The 20,486-nt window shown below is 42.6% G+C and overlaps 1 protein-coding gene across 5 annotated transcripts in view; it reads right to left on the minus strand.

Moving 5' to 3' along the window:
- Positions 1 to 16,543: 16,543 nt before the first annotated feature.
- The window catches only part of LOC138958065 (uncharacterized), a 14,959-nt gene continuing 11,016 nt past the window's right edge, over positions 16,544 to 20,486 (minus strand). For 4 of the 5 annotated variants that reach the window (XM_070329126.1, XM_070329127.1, XM_070329128.1 and 1 more), the window contains exon 8: positions 16,544 to 20,486. This exon is cut by the window's right edge and continues 193 nt beyond it. Coding sequence is in view for 1 of the 5 variants with exons in the window: in XM_070329129.1 (XP_070185230.1) it covers positions 17,764 to 17,813 (50 nt within the window). In the remaining 4 variants the exon portion in view is untranslated. The other variant, XM_070329129.1, reaches the window with a different exon arrangement.

Raw genomic sequence — 20,486 nt, forward strand, 5'->3', positions numbered from 1 at the left:
AGACATTTTTGTTTAGCTCCAAGAAACACCTACCTCTCTGGCCATACAATATCATAAAATGCAATGGAAGAACGCATCATTATCAGATTTGTGTACCAACATTTCCCTTAAACCTTTAATGAAATAAAAACCGAATTTCTTTTACAACTGCTGTAATTGCTTTGAAGCATTCATCAAGTCGAGGACCGGAAGAGTGTGCTGCTGTTGCCGGGGCTTAGGTACACACACCGACAGTGGGTGCCACCCAAACGGGAGAGAAGATACAGCGGGTTCTGATTGGTTGAAATCACAACAAATCTCAGTTTCAACCAGTCCAACACTGCGGGTGGCTCCCGTTCGGGTGGTAACTTTGTCGTTCACCTCAGCCCTGGTCACTGTATTCAAGCCGGGTTCACGTGGTCACTTTCGCTTATTTGACGTGACGGAATCATTTCTTGAAATGCACACGACATTTAGGCCTACTGTGTCGATAATGCCTATTTGTCTCGAGGAAATGTCCTGAAATTTTAGCCGCCATAAAAAGAATTTTCAGAATTGTTTTTTTTTTCCAGTACGGTTTCCAATACCAATTAATCGTAAGCCCTTATTTTGGAAGCCCCACATCAAAGCGACATAAAACCAGGGCGGATTTTGTTTGGCTTCCATTCAGACTTGGGAAAGGAAAACGAACACAGTTGTTCTGCCTCAGAACTGTTCTCATCCCGCACACGCAGAGTTTTGCACGGCAAACATTTTCATGCAGCAACAACAAGACGACATTTTATGAAGCAGCCACCGGTGCGCCTGCGTATGACAAAGCGTTACGGCGAGGTTGGGGGTTGGGGGTTGGGGGTGGGCTGGTGGGACCGGGAGGGGGTACATTTTCTGTTGCTGGCGGGGGGTGGGCTGGTGGGACCGGGAGGGGGTACTTTTTCTGTTGCTGGCTGGGGGTGGGCTGGTGGGACCGGGAGGGGGTACATTTTCTGTTGCTGGCTGGGGGTGGGCTGGTGGGACCGGGAGGGGGTACATTTTCTGTTGCTGGCTGGGGGTGGGCTGGTGGGTCCGGGAGGGGGTACTTTTTCTGTTGCTGGCTGGGGGTGGGCTGGTGGGTCCGGGAGGGGGTACTTTTTCTGTTGCTGGTGGGACCGGGAGGGGGTACTTTTTCTGTTGCTGGTTGGGGGTGGGCTGGTGGGTCCGGGAGGGGGTACTTTTTCTGTTGCTGGTGGGACCGGGAGGGGGTACTTTTTCTGTTGCTGGTTGGGGGTGGGCTGGTGGGTCCGGGAGGGGGTACTTTTTCTGTTGCTGGTGGGACCGGGAGGGGGTACTTTTTATGTTGCTGGTGGGTCCGGGAGGGGGTACTTTTTCTGTTGCTGGTGGGACCGGGAGGGGGTACTTTTTCTGTTGCTGGTGGGACCGGGAGGGGGTACTTTTTCTGTTGCTGGTGGGTCCGGGAGGGGGTACTTTTTCTGTTGCTGGCTGGAACGGAATTGTCTAGAAGAGGGCACCATCCATGCAAACAAAATAACTTTCTTTCTTTCTTTCTTTCTTTATTTCTTTCTTTATTTGGTGTTTAACGTCGTTTTCAACCGTTCAAGGTTATATCGCGACGGAACAAAATAACAAAGAAACAATAAAGGAGTAGAGATAGTAATACCTTCCGGCAACAAGAATAACTATGACTATTCAACTTGCGACAGGAATAACTTAACAGACACTAAGATCTCGCCAGTGACTATTCCCCTTGCGACAGGAATAACTTAACAGACACTAAGATCTCGCCAGTGACTATTCCCCTTGCGACAGGAATAACTTTACAGACACTAAGATCTCGCCAGTGACTATTCCCCTTGCGACAGGAATAACTTAACAGACACTAAGATCTCGCCAGTGACTATTCCCCTTGCGACAGGAATAACTTAACAGACACTAAGATCTCGCCAGTGACTATTCCCCTTGCGACAGGAATAACTTGACAGACACTAAGATCTCGCCAGTGACTATTCCCCTTGCGACAGGAATAACTTAACAGACACTAAGATCTCGCCAGTGACTATTCCCCTTGCGACAGGAATAACTTGACAGACACTAAGATCTCGCCAGTGACCATTCCCCTTGCGACAGGAATAACTTTACAGACACTAAGATCTCGCCAGTGACTATTCCCCTTGCGACAGGAATAACTTTACAGACACTAAGATCTCGCCAGTGACTATTCCCCTTGCGACAGGAATAACTTAACAGACACTAAGATCTCGCCAGTGACTATTCCCCTTGCAACAGGAATAACTTAACAGACACTAAGATCTCGCCAGTGACTATTCCCCTTGCGACAGAAATAACTTGACAGACACCAAGATCTCGCCAGTGACTATTCCCCCGGTGACAGGAATAACTTGACAGACACTAAGATCATTCTCGCCAGTGACTATTCCCCCGATGACAGGAATAACTTGACAGACACTAAGATCTCGCCAGTGACTAGTCCCCCGATGACAGGAATAACTTGACAGACACAAAGGCCTCGGACAGTGACTATTCCCCCGATGACAGGAATAACTTGACAGACACCAAGATCTCGCCAGTGACTATTCCCCCGATGACTGGAAAAACTTGACAGACACTAAGATCTCGCCAGTGACTATTCCCCCGGTGACAGGAATAACTTGACAGACACTAAGATCATTCTCGCCAATGACTATTCCCCTTGCGACAGGAATAACTTGACAGACACGAAAGATCTCGCCAGTGACTATTCCCCCGGTGACAGGAATAACTTGACAGACACTACGATCTCGCCAGAGACTATTCCCCCGATGACAGAAATAACTTGACAGACACCAAGATCTCGCCAGTGACTATTCCCCCGGTGACAAGAATAACTTGACAGACACTAAGATCTCGCCAGTGACTATTTCCCCGATGACAGGACTAACTTGACAGACACTAAGATCTCGCCAGTGACTATTTCCCTGATGACTGGAATAACTTGACAGACACTAAGATCTCGCCAGTGACTATTCTCCCGGTGACAGGAATAACTTGACAGACACTAAGATCATTCTCGCCAGTGACTATTCCCCCGATGACAGGAATAACTTGACAGACACTACGATCTCGCCAGGGACTATTCCCCCGATGACAGGAATAACTTGACGGACAAAAATAAGGCCTCGGACAGTGACTATTCCCCACTAAGATCATTCTCGCCAGTGACTATTCCCCCGATGACAGGAATAACTTGACAGACACTACGATCTCGCCAGGGACTATTCCCCCGATGACAGGACTAACTTGACAGACACTAAGATCTCGCCAGTGACTATTCCCCTTGCGACAGGAATAACTTGACAGACACTAAGATCTCGCCAGTGACTATTCCCCCGATGACAGGACTAACTTGACAGACACTACGATCTCGCCAGGGACTATTCCCCCGATGACAGGAATAACTTGACAGACACTAAGATCTCGCCAGGGACTTGACAGACACTAAGATCTCGCTAGGGACTATTCCCCCGATGACAGAAATAACTTGACAGACACTAAGATCTCGCGAGTGACTATTGCCCCGGTGACAAGAATAACTTGACAGACACTAAGATCTCGCCAGGGACTATTCCCCCGATGACAGGAATAACTTGACAGACACTACGATCTCGCCAGGGACTATTCCCCCGATGACAGGAATAACTTGACGGACAAAAATAAGGCCTCGGACAGTGACTATTCCCCCGATGACAGGACTAACTTGACAGACACTAAGATCTCGCCAGTGACTATTCCCCTTGCGACAGGAATAACTTGACAGACACTAAGATCTCGCCAGGGACTATTCCCCCGATGACAGGACTAACTTGACAGACACTAAGATCTCGCCAGGGACTATTCCCCCGATGACAAGAATAACTTGACAGACACTAAGATCTCGCTAGGGACTATTCCCCCGATGACAGGAATAACTTGACAGACACTAAGATCTCGCCAGGGACTATTCCCCCGGTGACAAGAATAACTTGACAGACACTAAGATCTCGCCAGGGACTATTCCCCCGATGACAGGACTAACTTGACAGACACTAAGATCTCGCCAGGGACTATTCCCCCGATGACAGAAATAACTTGACAGACACTAAGATCTCGCGAGTGACTATTGCCCCGGTGACAAGAATAACTTGACAGACACTAAGATCTCGCCAGGGACTATTCCCCCGGTGACAAGAATAACTTGACAGACAACACTAAGATCTCGCGAGTGTCTATACCTACCGGCGATAAGGAAAGCCGTCAGGAACACTGATATCATGAGCCTTTTCCCATCGCAGCGTGAGCGAGGGAGTTGAATAGCAAGCAGGTCGCGCGCACACCTCGCCACGTGGAGTGCACGTGCAGCTTGAAGCCTGGCGACAAAACGACCTTTTGTCGGCGGGCGACCGGGCAAAGGACGCACTGAGCTGCAACGGGCTTGAGTCGGGTGGGTACAAAACCGCACCCACCCACCCGTTACCCCTTAGACCGCGGTGGGAATAATTACCTGTGCAGGTTGTAAACACGCGCTCTCACCTGCCTTTGTGGACAAATTCTGCCATCAGGGGTTGTAAATATTTTGGTTGCACCGACATTGTTGGCAATTTCTGTGACTGCGGGGGTTACATGACTGTGTTCTCTGGCCTGCCGTTGGCGTGGTGCAGTTTCAACGGCGCAGGTTGCAAATATTATACGCATCATCTTAGATTTTGTTAATGATTTTATTTTGTATTTTTACAAATTGGAAATATTTTGTATCATCTCTTTTTTATTACCTTAGTCGCAAGTAGGCTGCTTCAACACTGTGTTTGTGTGTGTGTGTGTGTGTGTGTGTGTGTGTGTGTGTGTGTGTGTGTGTGTGTGTGTGTGCGGTAAGGCGAGGGGCATCTTTCTTCGGTGGTCTTTGTTTTTTGCCATTACATCAAACAATTAACATATTCAATCAAAATGTTTTAATCTCAATTCAAAACAACACATACATATTATATAAACTGGTGTACCATACCGATATTCACCAATACAAATATTGGCAAATACATTCTGAATAAACATCATTATATATCATATTATTATTATTCTGATTCCAATCTTTGAAAGCTTTTCCCCTTTATCAATGATATAATCAGTCCCACTCCATGTAAAACTTTCAAATCCACTCTGAACTTTTCAACACATATGATCTTGTTCAAACTGTGAAAAACAAAAAGATGGAACATATGTCCATCTATTGTCCACTGAGGAAATTCACACAAAAAGGACAATTGAATTAGTTTAAAATCAACCATTTTATTGCCACCTTATACATTCTGACTTTTCAAAACAGATCCTTTTCACCTTTTCAGAGATTTAAAAAAAATTCATGAACAATAAATCTTTGAATAACGCGCAACTTTCCAAAATAACCCAAATTTCGTATATTTTTCTCTTTTTCATTTTACGAATTTATTCAGTGGTAATTTTTGTAAAAAAGCACGATACCCCGCACTCAAGTTTTATACATTGTCTTATACGGTTCTAGGACAATCCCCCACCGGACTCCACCCCCCCTGGACTTTTCCCACCAGACAATCCCCCCCTGGACATTTCCCCCCTAGGACTTCTTCCCCCTAGGACTTCTCCCCCCTGGTCAATTTCCCCCCGGGTCTATTTCCCCCCCGGACAATACCCCCCTGGGTATTCATTTCATACTAGAGTCTTCATGCATCATCGTTGTTATCACACTTGAAGAGTAAGGTGCACGTGAGCTAACATTTTCTGTTTCAGTGGCTGTGGAAAGTTGCATTCCCCTGCGTGAAAAGTGTGCTCCTGTTATGCTTTTTGTAGTGTTTTTTTTGCTTCGTTCGCCTCTTCCATATTGTCAAAGACGCAAATCACGTCTTCTTGAGGAACAAACGCCAAGGCAGCAATCTTGCGTACTGCCAGAGACCTTCACTGCCCTCAACTTCCCAATATCACCTCTTCCTCGGTTTCCAGAATGGTTGTGGTCATTGATTTTCTTCTTCAGCTGTGTTTCTTTTTCGTGAATCTTCGCCTTACATCCACGATCTCGCTTCTTTTCACACTCCCAACATTCTACACCTTTGGTTAAGTCTTTTTGTTTTATGTAGACATGATTTTCAAACAAAATGCAGCGAGCACCTCTTGTTGTCAAACTAAACTCCATTGTGTGCTATCCTGAAGCAAGGTCAAAGTAAAATAATCCACCTCTGAGCTTTAAAATACTGATTTATACTCACTGATGAACAAAACCCAGGGCAGCAATCTGAGTTCTAAAATACTGATGAATGCTCACTGATGATTTCTATGATCCGCAGCAAGGGAAGAAAGTTAACGATGATAATCACTTGTGAAATTGATTTTTTTTTGGGGGGAGGGGGGAGGGGAGACGGGGGGGGGGGTATTGGTGTGGGGGGGGGGCCGGGGGGGTTGTCCTAGGGGGGTATTGTCTAGGGGGGAAATTGACCCGGGGGGAGTTATCCTAGGGGGGGGGGGGAGTTATCCTAGGGGGGAGTTGTCCAGGGGGGGATTGTCTGGGGGGAAAAGTCCAGGGGGGGGGGGGGGGTATGTCCGGGGGGGAATTGTCCTGATACGGTCTTATACATAAGGGCTTTTTCTTTTAATTTCGCTCCTACGCAATCTTTTTCCTTTTATCATTTTATAAAAAAAAACACACAGTTCAACATTTAGCTCGTTAAGGAGTATTCATACAAATGTTTAATAATGCAGAATAAAGCATGTAAAATGATATGTTTAATAATGCAGAAACAAGAAAATCCACACCCAGCTACCTGTCAGCTACTTCCTTTTAACTCACTGAAGGATAGGTTTACACCAAAGTATAGCTTCCCAGCCTTGTTTTCATAACCCCACAGCTTTGGAAGAGTCACTAGAGACGGTGCAATACAACTGTTCACAATGGTAACAACGGTTGTTAAAACGGTGAAATAGTCTCAGCTTGCAGACCCATCAGTCATACAAAATGTCTCCTCACTACATGCGTGTAATGCGACCTTCTGCAAGCCTCCACTCTTAAATCTGTGTCACCGACAACTCTGATTCCACTGAATGCGTCTGTAATCTATATCAATATTATGACTGCAAACGATGACGGCGAAACAAATGACTTCATTCGCTTACCACAGTGCCGAAAAAACCCCGGACGGTAAGAGTTTGTTTTTAGCAACCAACGCTGGTGTGAGCATCGATTTAATTTAAAACAACGGTATTTGAGTTGGAAAAACAAGTAAAAATAGTGTATTCTGAATTGTGACGCGTTTCTGTTGCGCTACCGGTTCCCTCTCTCTTTGTTCAGTGGGCGACCGAACTTGAGTTTGATTTCTTGATTTAAACTTTTTTTTTTGAGGATTAATTCTACAACCTATCTCCCCCCTCCCCCCTCCCCCTTTGAGAGAGAGAGAGAGAGAGAGAGAGAGAGAGAGAGAGAGAGAGAGAGAGAGAGAGAGAAAGACTAGAGAGAGACTAGAGAGAGACTAGAGAGAGACTAGAGAGAGAGAGAGAAGAGAGAGAGAGAGAGAGAGAGAGAGAGAGAGAGAGAGAGAGAGAGAGAGAGAGAGAGAGAGAGAGAGAGAGAGAGAGAGAGAGAGAGAGAGAGAGAGAGAGAGAGAGAGAGAGAGAGAGAGAGAGAGAGAGAGAGAGAGAGAGAGAGAGAGAACATACATGTATTTTCTTCGCTTGGCAGTGAATCCCAAATGTGCAAATGTACAATGGCCACCCTCGTTGTTTCAATGCAGCCCCTAAGCCCATAACAATATATCGCGGTTCGAAGGGTTCCGTTTGAGCAAAGAGACTGCAATGAAATCCAAGCCAAACAATTTGAACATGAAAAAGGAGCTTTAGTTATGATAATAAGCTGAGCGAAAAACACACCCACGTAAGTTGATCTTTCGCAGGGTGGTTCATTTGCATTCATGGTGATTTTGCGGTGTTGCAAAACAGTGGTTCTCGCGGTTTGAATTGCAGTGTATTCTGTTCTTGGCTTTGGCTGGTGGCAGTCATTTGTCACGGGAAAATAGAAAGGCAGAACAATGCATAATCCGCTGTTTTTTCCCTGAATAAAAACGCCAGGGAAACTGGGCCCAAGCTTTTGTGGCGTAAGACATCTGGGGATAAATGAATCACTCAGTCAGAACGGTTATTACAACCTTTTCCATGAATGGGTTTCACTTCCCACTTACTCGTTAAACCTAACGGTGGATTTTAATCACCAACTCAAACATTTTTAGGTGGCAGCTTGCAGTAGATGGCATAACAGTCTTTGCGAGAAATGAAGAGATATATCGAATTTGCCGATTGATTTATTATCTATACCACTTTATCTCCAATCACTACTTCGATCTGCAGTGCAAGGCTTGTGTTGCTGCGCCGACCTGAACCCTTAACTGTCCTCAGTAACTTGGCCTGCTTGTGTTGTATAGTCATAGTCTTCAGTAACTTAGTCGGCTTGTGTTGTATAGTCATAGTCTTCAGTAACTTGGTCTACTTGTGTTGCCGCGCCGACCTGAACCCTTAACAGTCTTCAGTAACTTGGTCTACTTGTGTTGCCGCGCCGACCTGAACCCTTAAGAGTCTTCAGTAACTTGGTCTACTTGTGTTGCCGCGCCGACCTGAACCCTTAAGAGTCTTCAGTAACTTGGTCTACTTGTGTTGTCGCGCCGACCTGAACCCTTAACAGTCCTCAGTAACTTGGTCTACTTGTGTTGCCGCGCCGACCTGAACCCTTAAGAGTCTTCAGTAACTTGGTCTACTTGTGTTGCCGCGCCGACCTGAACCCTTAAGAGTCTTCAGTAACTTGGTCTACTTGTGGTACCGCGCCGACCTGAACCCTTAAGAGTCAGTCAGTAACTTGGTCTACTTGTGTTGCCGCGCCGACCTGAACCCTTAACAGTCCTCAGTAACTTAGTCTACTTGTGGTACCGCGCCGGCATGGACCATGAACAGTCATCAGTAACTTGGTCTACTTGTGTTGCCGCGCCGACCTGAACCCTTAACAGTCCTCAGTAACTTAGTCTACTTGTGGTACCGCGCCGGCATGGACCATGAACAGTCATCAGTAACTTGATGTACTTGTGGTACCGCGCCGGCATGGACCATGAACAGTCATCAGTAACTTGATGTACTTGTGGTACCGCGCCGGCATGGACCATGAACAGTCTTCAGTAACTTGGTCTACTTGTGGTACCGCGCCGGCATGGACCACGAACAGTCATCAGTAACTTGGTCTACTTGTGGTACCGCGCCGGCATGGACCATGAACAGTCTTCAGTAACTTGGTCTACTTGTGGTACCGCGCCGGCATGGACCATGAACAGTCATCAGTTACTGGGTCTACTTGTGGTACCGCGCCGGCATGGACCATGAACAGTCTTCAGTAACTTGGTCTACTTGTGTTGCCGCGCCGACCTGAACCCTTAACAGTCCTCAGTAACTTAGTCTACTTGTGGTACCGCGCCGGCATGGACCATGAACAGTCATCAGCGACTCAGTCTACTTGGAATCTCCGAGGAATGCTTGAAACAAAGTCACTGAATGCTGTGCATTTTTTTTTACAAGTCAAAATGCATGCAGCCTTTTTAGTCCCAATTTTCTTTCTATAGATGAAATTATGCAGGCAGTAGGGTTGATGTGCTGTTGTGAAAGACTAATTAGGCTGTTCACTCCTCTCTTGTAATTACAATTTGTGTTGTTGTTGTTATTCATGAGTTTGAACTGTTGAACAGATCCGAATAATGGAATACAAACCCCGTTAGCATAAAAACTTTCTAGCTGGCCAAAGAGATTGCTTTGTCGTCCCTTTTTTCTCCTATGTTTTCACTTTGCTGTTTGAGAGTTGCTGAGATGATTATCTGTGACTGAAACCACAAGCCTTCCATCAAACAGTAATTACACAACTCGCAGGTGAAGGTCACACGTGGCACCACGATACGCATGCGCCGGAAACGTGCAGCGAGCTTGCGCAACGCGCACCACGTGGCACGCCCCAACCAATCAAAACACGGGACAGAAAGGAAACGAAGACGGTTGCAAATGGGATAATAAAAGAACGGTTTAACTCGACTCAGGGAGGATGGTAATGAAGAGGAGATGGTTACAGCGATTTGACGTAAATGGCTTAGCGAGCAACATGGTGTGTGTGTGCTCGCGATGTTCAACAGCGTTCTAGGCACGTGGTTGCCACGCGCAGGGTGAAATTGAACTTAATGGACCGAACAGCGGAGAGACTTTAAAACACACACCAGCCGTTTCTTCTGGATATGATAAAGAACGATGACCCCTTCCCTTCCTTGAATGCTGCTTGATTCCATTTTACTTTCAGTCAAGTTTTGACTAAATGTTTTAACATAGACGGGGAATCGAGACGAGGGTGGTGGCCCGTGTATGTGTGTGTGTGTGTGTGTGTGTGTGTGTGTGTGTGTGTAGAGCGATTCAGAGAAAATTACCGGACCGATCTTCATGAAATTTTACATGTGAGTTCGTGGGTATGATATCCCCACACGTTTTTGTGTTGTTTTTGTTTTTTGGTCAATTTTTCGAGAAATGTCTTTGATGACGTCATATCCGACTTTTTGTGAAAGTTGAGGCAGCACTGTCACGCCCTCATTTTTCAACCAAATTGGTTGACATTTTGGTCAAGTAATCTTCGACGAAGCTCGGACTATGGCATTGCATTTCAGCTTGGAGGCTTAAAAACTAGTTAATTAGTTTGCTTATTAAAGTTGTCATTAAAATTAATTTTTTACTGACAGATTTAAAAATGATAGCATCGTATATCTCAATTTATCTTGAATTCAAAAATATATAGATATGTTATGTTTACTCTAAAAATGTGCTCAGAATGACAGAAAATGTAGGCCTATAAGTACTGCGTTTGCACGCTATACGGAGACTGACGAGCTGCGTGACCCGTCCTAGTCTTTGGGTGTGGTAAGTCGAGACTATCTGAAATAGAGTCTCGGCGACGACTGTTTGTTGGTGTTAATCTGTTACTTTGATGCCGACAGCTTGACTAAATGTTGTTATTTCGCTTCACGCAAATTGTTTTTTTTTTAAGTTACCTGAAAAAGAGAAAGCTACATTTGCTTAGTTATCAGAGGGACGCGATTTATAGCCGGAAGCATACCGTCCATTCCGACGCAACTTAGTTAATACCCGGGGTACCCCCCCCCCCCCCCCCCCCCCCCCCCCCCCGAATGAATGCTCTCTGTCTCTCTCTGTCTCTCTCTGAAGATCCAAATTCAAAACACACACACAAACACACACACCAACCAAAAAATCTCAAAAAACAACAACAGATAAATTGAAAGCTTCGTATGACTAATTTTTATTCAGAGAGTAAAAAAGATAATACAAACTTTGCCCTAAATTTGATTTTTTGGTTCTAGTCGCTTTCTGTTTTTGTTTGTACAAGGTGAATTTAAAGGACCAGACCACGCTGTTTTAGCGTCAAAAACGCTTCGAATCGTGTTCCTGCGCGACCGAACACTTCCCGATGTTTGCAGTTAGTTAGAAAACCACTTTCTTACCGTCTTCAACAATGTTTGGTTTACTTCGGAATCTTCTAAGGCCGTAATCCGACGAATTTTGTGACCGAAGCGACGGATTTCTTCTCCAAAACGACCCGCCATTGTGCCGCGTGATCTTCGCGAGACTGGCTTATGAATAAATTATCCGTGACGTCACACCGTGTGGAGATGGTAGTTTACCAACATGACAACAACAAGCGTAACTGCAGACGAAATTGAACCGTACATGTTCGAACTACCGGTTTCTCTCCTCGAATCAAGCATGAAAGATGAGGGCGGAGGCCACTTCCAGCAGTAGTGAAACAGTGACGATGAAAATTGCGACACTGTTTGTCTCAGCGATCAAAGGTAAACACGCCCGCTCTCTGTGCTGAACTTATCGTCTGCTTTCGAGTCTGTGCTATTTTTTCACTCTCGCCTTGTCAACGCACTCGCGAATAAGTGGGATATTGTTTAAGTGTTCATGCATTGCATTCACGAGTAAAAGAACAACAGCTCATCGCAGTTTTAACTGTTCTTGATTATTTCAGAGACTGGTGTCAGAGTGGCCACTGTACCTGTTGTATTGTGTGGGAGGGGCAGATTTGAGAGAGAGAGGAAGCTAGCCTGAGGTACATTGTAGAATGAAAACTTGCAGGGGAGCAAGAATGCATCACCAGCCACGAAGGTGTACATACAACTTTTTTTGAGGTGCCTATATTTGTTTGATTGTTAAATGTATGTATTTGTTGTTGTTTTTAAAGGCTATCAAGAAAACTGTTGTCATTTAAATTTGTAACACTCAGTCACATATAGTTTCACACACACACACACAAGATTAACTCACTTGCATGCCCACAGAAGAAGTTTGCTCTTCACATTGTTCTGTTGTTGTTTTTATAATGTAATCATTGTAACATCAACACTCAGTAATAACCAATATTACAACACAATCACTTTTTCATCAGAACTCACTCACATACTACATGACTTTGTATTAAACCCTGGTTTATGGACACTTGCATTTGTACTTTGCATGGGAAAGCAGCCTGAATTTCAGGTGAACTTTAATAAAAGAAGATTTATATGTATGTTGCTCTAGATGCATGTTTTAATAAATAATAATGACATTCAGGAAAGTAAAAGGACTGTTGAAGTTTGCTGTTGTAAAATGTCTGATGATTAGGGTTCTGTTGCACATTTAGTGAATTGACTGTACCAATTGCTGTTATTATTTACACCCAATCAGTGCATCCACATGATATTATGTAGCTTAAATTAAAGAAAATGTTTTGATGTGTTCAGAACATACCAACAAGTTGCACACTCACTGACTTTCCGAAAGAACAGGAAAGTTCTTCCTGCCTGTCTGGTCGCTGCCATCAGAGACCTCTTTCTGTCACAGAGCTACACAGGCTTCAAATATATATATATATATGTAAGATAAATAAAAGGTACATTACAACTCTCAACTGCGGGGTGTGTGTGTGTGTGTGGGGGGGGGGGGGGATGTGCATAACCATTGCATACTTAAGGTCGGCTTAAACTGCAAACAGAAATGTGGAGCTTGCGTAACAATTCTTGCTTTGTCAGATTTGGAGATAGGCAGCCTCAGTCTATATAGTTGGTCGCCAGTTGGGGCGTCCTGCTTGGTGACAACTTGAGCTTTGTCAACTGGTCTAGCTGTAGCAGTCAAAGTCTGGGCACTGTTGCATTGTAGTCTTGCTGTGTATGTTTGTTGTAGCTGCCATAGGCCAGTGTTGCCATAGGCCAGTGTTAGGATCACCACCCCCTCAAACAGCTCGTTCAGTTAACCTGATGCCTGTTTTAGACAGAAAAAAAAGTTACCACAATCAGCAGAACTTTCACCGGAGAAAGGGCATAATTCTTTCATACTTTCTTTCTCATAGCTTTTTTTGGTTTTTATAATCTCTTCATTACACTAAATAACATCCATCTTAAGACCTATTTTGAGCCTTAATTTAAGTTGACTAGTAATGATATTAATCATAATGTATTTATTTTTATAATGTACAAACTAGAGTATGTATGTGGATATGTGTGTGATGGTGCTGGTATGGATATGTGTGGTTTGGGTTATGTGTGTACTGATGTGTACATTTTATGTGTTTTGTATGTTTTGCGAGTGCGATTTTATGTGATGTTATTCTGTACACCAGCCAAAACAAAATGTCTGGTATATTAGATAATAAACGCACCTTTAAATTTATTAGCGACTACACCCCGTCACCCTCCAGTCCCCCTCCCCCCCCATTACACCCTACACTTTTAACATTGTATAAAAAATCATGCCCCAATATAGGTCCCTAGTTACCTGGGAGGACGTTAAGCTCCATAATCAACATCAACAACGTATTGAATTGAATTGAAAAGCTGGGGTTAGGAGGTCTAACTTCTTGATTTAAAGTGTTTTTTTTCTCAGGTGCATGTAGTTTTTTTATTTGCTTGAAATCATGGTGTATTCTGGTTGTAAGAGAAGAGTCAATTTCCTTGTAAGCCTGCAAAATTAAGATTTGTCATTTTTGAAGTAGCCTACATTTTTGTAAGAGTCCAAAATAGTCCAGGATAAGGAGGAAAAACATAGGGTGGGTCAGGAAATCTGAAACATTGCATAGTTTTGTTTTGCCTATGTAGACACAAAAAGTACTTAGAGCACTTTTTCCCCCCCAAGAGAGCATAGCTTAGTTTTAATTATTTTAATGCCACTGTTAGCAAGAGGAGTACTACAGACAGCAATCAAACAGTGGGTTTTTTCTGTAGACATTGCTATTTCTGTTTAGGTGTTTCAGTAGTTTTCTATGCGGATAAATCATGCTGCATGATCACTAGAAACAATCCAGCTCTGTTGCATGCAAGTTTTTTAAAGGTTTTTTTCCCCATGTTACTCCGAGAGAAAAAAAACAACCCACAGAGATAAAGTTGAACTGGCAGTTTGACTGAAGCAGTGGTAATAACACAGAGTGCTCTTCCTACAATCAATTTTTTTATGTGGATGATGATGTCCATACATGTACTTGGTTGTATTATTTTGCTAGACTATTTGTTTCTGTTCGATATATCTGCTCACATGATTGTTGTTCATAATTTGACATTACATTTACTGCTGATCAAAATGTATTGTTGGAATAGGTCTGCTTAATATTCTGACTGCAGTTTTGTAATAAAATCAAATAACACAGATGTTTTAAGTATCAAAGTGCTTTTCACACACACACACACACACACACTCACACACTCACACACTATGAGTATGACTGCAAACATGAATTTGTACTTGTATTAATTATAATTACTGTATTACAGAACCTGATCTGAAAAAAAGGACAACAGCAAATTATTCATGCAAGCTTGCTGTATTAACGATTTCTTTATCTATTTAATACAACACTGAATTAGATAACAACTATAACAACGTGTGTGTGTTTGTGTGAATGTCTATGTGTATATGGACGGACACTGATTAAACCTGAGACTCATCGATTACCCAGGTGAGTGTAAAAGAGGGAGAGAGAGAGGGAACTTTAAGGTGGGTGCATGGGGACGGACATGTAGTAACAGATATATGTTTTAATCTGTAATCTTAACACATGTGCTTAAAATTAGGAACAGATGCCATTCCACTACAAATACTGTCAGTCTGACAAAAACGCCCAGTGACACTGAACCCCTATCCCTTACAGAACACATTCAGTATACATGTACTCACTTCCTTTCGTCTGCGTTTAGTGAAAGCAGATCGTTCTGATGACATTGGTATCCGGTTTCTGACCTCCTGTGAGTGGTCAACAATTGTCGGAACTGGAACTGCGTTAGGCAACAGCTGTTTTGTGTGTGCCAGGTTTTCTTGCCGGCTTAACTGCGTTCGCATTGGAAGAAAGTGTCGCGAAACACAGCACATCGTGTTGGCCGTTTCCAGTTAATCAGTCTTGCTGCAGAAGTTGTAAGCCCATCGGAAAAAGGTGACAACTGATGCCTGAACCTTTTTTCTATACTTCATAGCTATCAGCAGCCGTGCGCATTCCTTCGGCGTGCTGTTGATGCTCGATTTAGGCAAACGCCCACTTGAGCGTAAGCTGTAACTTTCGGTTTCCAAACACTAAGTGACGTCACAGCCGGTTCTCGTCTACTGGCGGCCATTTCGAAGTCTCGTTTAGCAGACGAATTTGGCGGAACGTTTTTAATTAAATCACAATGATTAAGCTACGAATCGGTGAATTTCTTTACATTTTTGGAATCTTTAGGTGCATTTCTCTAACCTTCAGTCATCGGTTAGTGGTTCTAATAACCTTTAAAACAGCGTGGTCTGGTCCTTTAACAACTATAGGTGAACATGTATTTGCTGGGTTAAAAAAAAGCTTATGTTGAAAGATTGTAGAAGAAAAAAAATTAACATCACCCAAACAACAACATATAGCATATTTAACATACATAAATTCCATCTCACACGGCATTAATAGGTAACATGCGCCTTGAGTCGCCTTGTGTGGTGAGATACGTGCGCGATATAAATCCTCGTAAATAAATAAATAAATAAATATGAAATTAAGAAGTATTTTCAAGATTAAATCACAGAAATGCTTTTTGAGAATATTAAAGAGATGTACATAAATATAGTTTACCGTGAAAAAAGTCCCGGCTGTATGGTACACTAACCTCCCTACAAGTACAAGAGTTATTCTGCGCTCTCTACGAAACGCGATCAAACTCCGATGTTGAAAAAAAAACCCGTGAGTACGATACAACTTTAGGACAGTTTATTTTTTTTTACAGCCTCATTAAACTATAGATTATTATCAATAATGAGTATTGAAAACGAATTGTTAAATTCATCATTGGTCTATTGAGGTGTTTTCGTAAATGTAGGTTAATCGTGAGTGTCTTTCCGATCATTCCACTTAATTCGTTACACGTTTTTGTCAAGTATTTGCAAGTCATCTGATTCAGACTTACAAGATTCTGAATGGAGTGAATAATATCGATAGATCCTATATTTGTATGTAAAAAAAAAAGAAAATGTTTATGAAAATACAAGAAACAAAACACTAGTGGGGACAAGTGGTGTATTCAGTTTAAAAAAAAACATAGGACATTTTTATTAACTAATAGAGTGGCACCTGTTGGAATTCACTTTCTAACAAAACAAAAATGGCTACCAACACTAATCAATTAAAATAACCGGCTGAACACGGAACAAATATATGAGGAAAAGCTTATATCCGCAATATGAGTGACACTTGTCAGACCCAGATACAATGTGGAATGTATTAAGGCCTATCAGAATGAGACAGTACGGATGTACTCATTTGGCATAGTCAGTGAAATGTCTGTACATCTTGGGGGTGAGAAATTTCAGCTGCCACAAGCTCACATGATTATGACTTGATCTGTTACAGCTTTCTACGCATATGACATTAGTCATGAATATTGAACAGTTCCGCTTCAGAAATACTAGATCTTTTGCAGCTATCCCTGAGCTGAACGATATGTAAGTAATAATTGCAAGCAATAACAGGATGGTGCATATTGCGGGTTCAGATATGTCGACTGAAGGATCTTGTGATAAAAATGGACAGACACAGATCAACGTTGAACACAAGCATCATGAGCAATAGATTTCTGACTTTAATAGTTTTAGCACCACGCGCACGATGCCGTCGTTGTGGGTCATTGTTAAAGGATATTTGCCTTCCATTGTAAACCAGCACCCGTACCTGACAGCTTTCACATGAGGTTAGAGTATTTTCCCCTTGAACACAGACTGAACTCTACTGCCTGGCTGCTTTCTGTCGACGTGTGAGTTACAACATGAATTGATCAGTCCATTCCCGCTCAGCTCAACAAACAGCCAGGCTGCAGAGACTTGGTGTGTGTGCCAGTGGAAGGATGCTCTATTGCCGAGTGAAAGTCGGGCTGCATCTATGGCGGTTTGTAATGGAATGTACCACAAGTAAAAGAAATCTAGTTTAATCCACTTCTGAATGTACATGTGTAATGCTGTCAGGATAGTCATACTTCTCATGGTGGACTACAGCTAGTACACTGACACTCACACATCTAGTCGTCATTTTGAGGATGAAAGCCGCTTGTTTACTTCAATGCTTGTTATTCTATCAGGTGCCAGGAGCCTGGTTCCGCATAACTCTCACCTACTCTTTTACACATGTTGTTTGCAGTTAGAGCGCTTACTTCCCTTGTTGATCAGATCATCAAACATCCAGAATCAGGCTATTGGAACAAGGAATAGACGAAACATGCATCCATTCGGCTTCTCTGGAATGAAAGTTGTGAAACGCATATATTGGATATATATCTATTCTTCAATCATTTTTAGAGTCCCTGAGTACATTCATGAGATCGCACAGTAGCAAAATAAAACATAGGTTAAATGGCTTTCTGGTCGTATTTTAAGTTCTAGTCTGTCCTCTCCATTTACTGACTTCTTCTGGTTCCCCGTCTACGATTTCTTTTTTGTTGGATATTTCTGTTAAAGGACGAGGAGCCTAAGCCGAGACTGGTTTATATTTCATTATTTGATATTAAAGAACATTTTCGCTGTCATTTTCTCTTATTTTTCCATAGCAGTTACTCGTTTTATTTTTCAGACGCTCATTTATGGACATGACTCTGCAAACACTATCATTCTGTAAGATTTGGTATTCATAGCAACACTTTTAGGGTGATCGTATCTGTATCAGGGGCATTGTCACATACAGATAGACTGCCACGATGCTGTTATCAAACCTAAAGGGTACTTAGTTGAGGCAAAATAAACAAACAAACTATAACAAGCCTTACAGAAGTAAGGTCGGCAGGTGGGAAGACGATTTTTGATTACATTTTGATTTGTTTTACCTAAAAATGGCGAAAGCAGGGCGGGAAAGAAGTGGTTCTTTCGAGTTAAGTAAAATATAGATCATATCTTTCGACAGAAAATACGTCAACCTACTTGAGTAACCCGATCAGTGTGATCGTGTCATTTCTAGAAATCTCGTGATCTTAAAATACTAGATATTGACTTTTACTATCAGGTTTATTAACATACCTACTTTAATAAATATGTTCCCTCAAGCACTTGCAAACAAAAAGTATGAAGAAAAAACCCCGTTCGTGTTTACATCACTCGGCCAAGCCTATGAAAGCAAGCAGATTATTCCAAGGCACACTCCTTTTTAACAGAAAAAGCTAAAAGTGTTGAAACAAATAGAATGAGGAATGTTACAACTTAACTGTAAAACTATGACAAACAAACATGCAAACAAACACACAAATAACTATCAAAATTACACATTCCGATATCTCATTTGGCATTCAGGTGCCCGGAAGAAAAAATGGAGTATTCGTTCACAATACTGACCACGCCGAAGGATGCTTGGAAATGATGCTCAAGTAACTAATGCCAATAACAAACAGTACATAGGTGCATAGAGTCATTTAAACATGATTTTAACTTGTAGAGATAAACAACAACAAATACCAGTTTACATTATGCAGATCAAAAGAGATTTGAGCAACGAACTAGGTTTTCAACCCATAAGAGTTAACGTCTCAATAACCTTCGATAACATTTTCAAGCACGACTGACCGTGTTTCCGCTGTACAAAGCGAAGCAAACAAGCAATCACGTAAACCAATGAGCAATATAATTATTTGCAACACCGAAAGTGTCATTCACAACCGTCGCGGTGATTCACGTCGGAAACAATGCATAGACTTCTAGCATCTACAAGTCATAAACAAACAGAACTGTAAAAACTAACAATGTCATTTCTGAAGAAAAAAAATCTACAGATCTTTGGTAAAACGTCATTTTCTGTTGCATACATCAATTGCCTTAGCAGCTTGCCACTGTGACGCATGTCTGCACTACTTCAGTACAAAGATATCTAGAGTCGTTGCAGCGAAGAGCCCGGCTGGGAATAAGATGAACTGACATGATTAAACAACCCTGGTAACATGTCACACAAGTAACACACACACATTGATGATTGTCATCATTTTCACGAGTTTTCATTCACAAACACCTGGTAAATAAATCTCATGTTCCCCATGCAATAACTCGAGGTGGTGAATGGGTTTGAGCTTTCATGTGAAACGTGGATTGGGCAAAGTAAAAGCCAATCAGGCTGATTGTTTGATGTGTGGAACCATCGCGGCTTTGGATTTGTGTTTCCGATGACAACGATTGTAAGAATTCACTCTCAAAGACCCAATCAATGTTGATAATTACCGCGGCGACTCATGGTCAATTTGCAACTTATCTCTGTAATCGCAAAATCCACAACGAAAAGTCATAAACACTTAAAAGAAAAGAAATATGCTAAACACTTACTGAATTCACAGGTATGATCGCAACTCTGTACATTTTCAGACTGGAAGAAAAGCGTCAACAAGCTACGTTTGACGTCACATACAAGTTTGACGTGTTATCTCGTGCTACTGTGACGATGCTTTGTGGCCCGGAGTTGGATTCTAAAAATGCGTCTCCCTGTGGGTTATTGTGCATTTTGTTGCACAACCAAAATGATGACAAAAACGATGTTTGGTAGCTTGTTGTCAGACCAGCATTTTGTTGTTGGTCCTCGGGGAGCATATCGCCTTTTGTCTAATATTTATCAACCGCGGCCTTCGGCCTTGGTCGATAAAGATGAAACAAAAGACGATATGGTCCCCTTGGACCAACAAAAAAGCTGGTCTGTCAACAAGCCACCAAACATCTTATAATGTTTACAATTTACAAACTCACACACTGCCAAGTACACAATCGTCAGAATTTGGTTTTGCCAAGTCCTAAAACAAACTGTTTGACCCTGGAATGATTTCAAGATTTGTAGCCTATAACTTGGCTGAGCGGTACAATCTTAACTTTGATCAACTAATTGGTCGTTATAGCTGATATAGATAACCCGCTTGACCGCGTCTGGTGGACAAAGACCCCCTTGAGCT

Source organism: Littorina saxatilis, linkage group LG2 (assembly GCF_037325665.1).
Source record: "Littorina saxatilis isolate snail1 linkage group LG2, US_GU_Lsax_2.0, whole genome shotgun sequence".
Classification (NCBI taxonomy): domain Eukaryota; kingdom Metazoa; phylum Mollusca; class Gastropoda; order Littorinimorpha; family Littorinidae; genus Littorina; species Littorina saxatilis.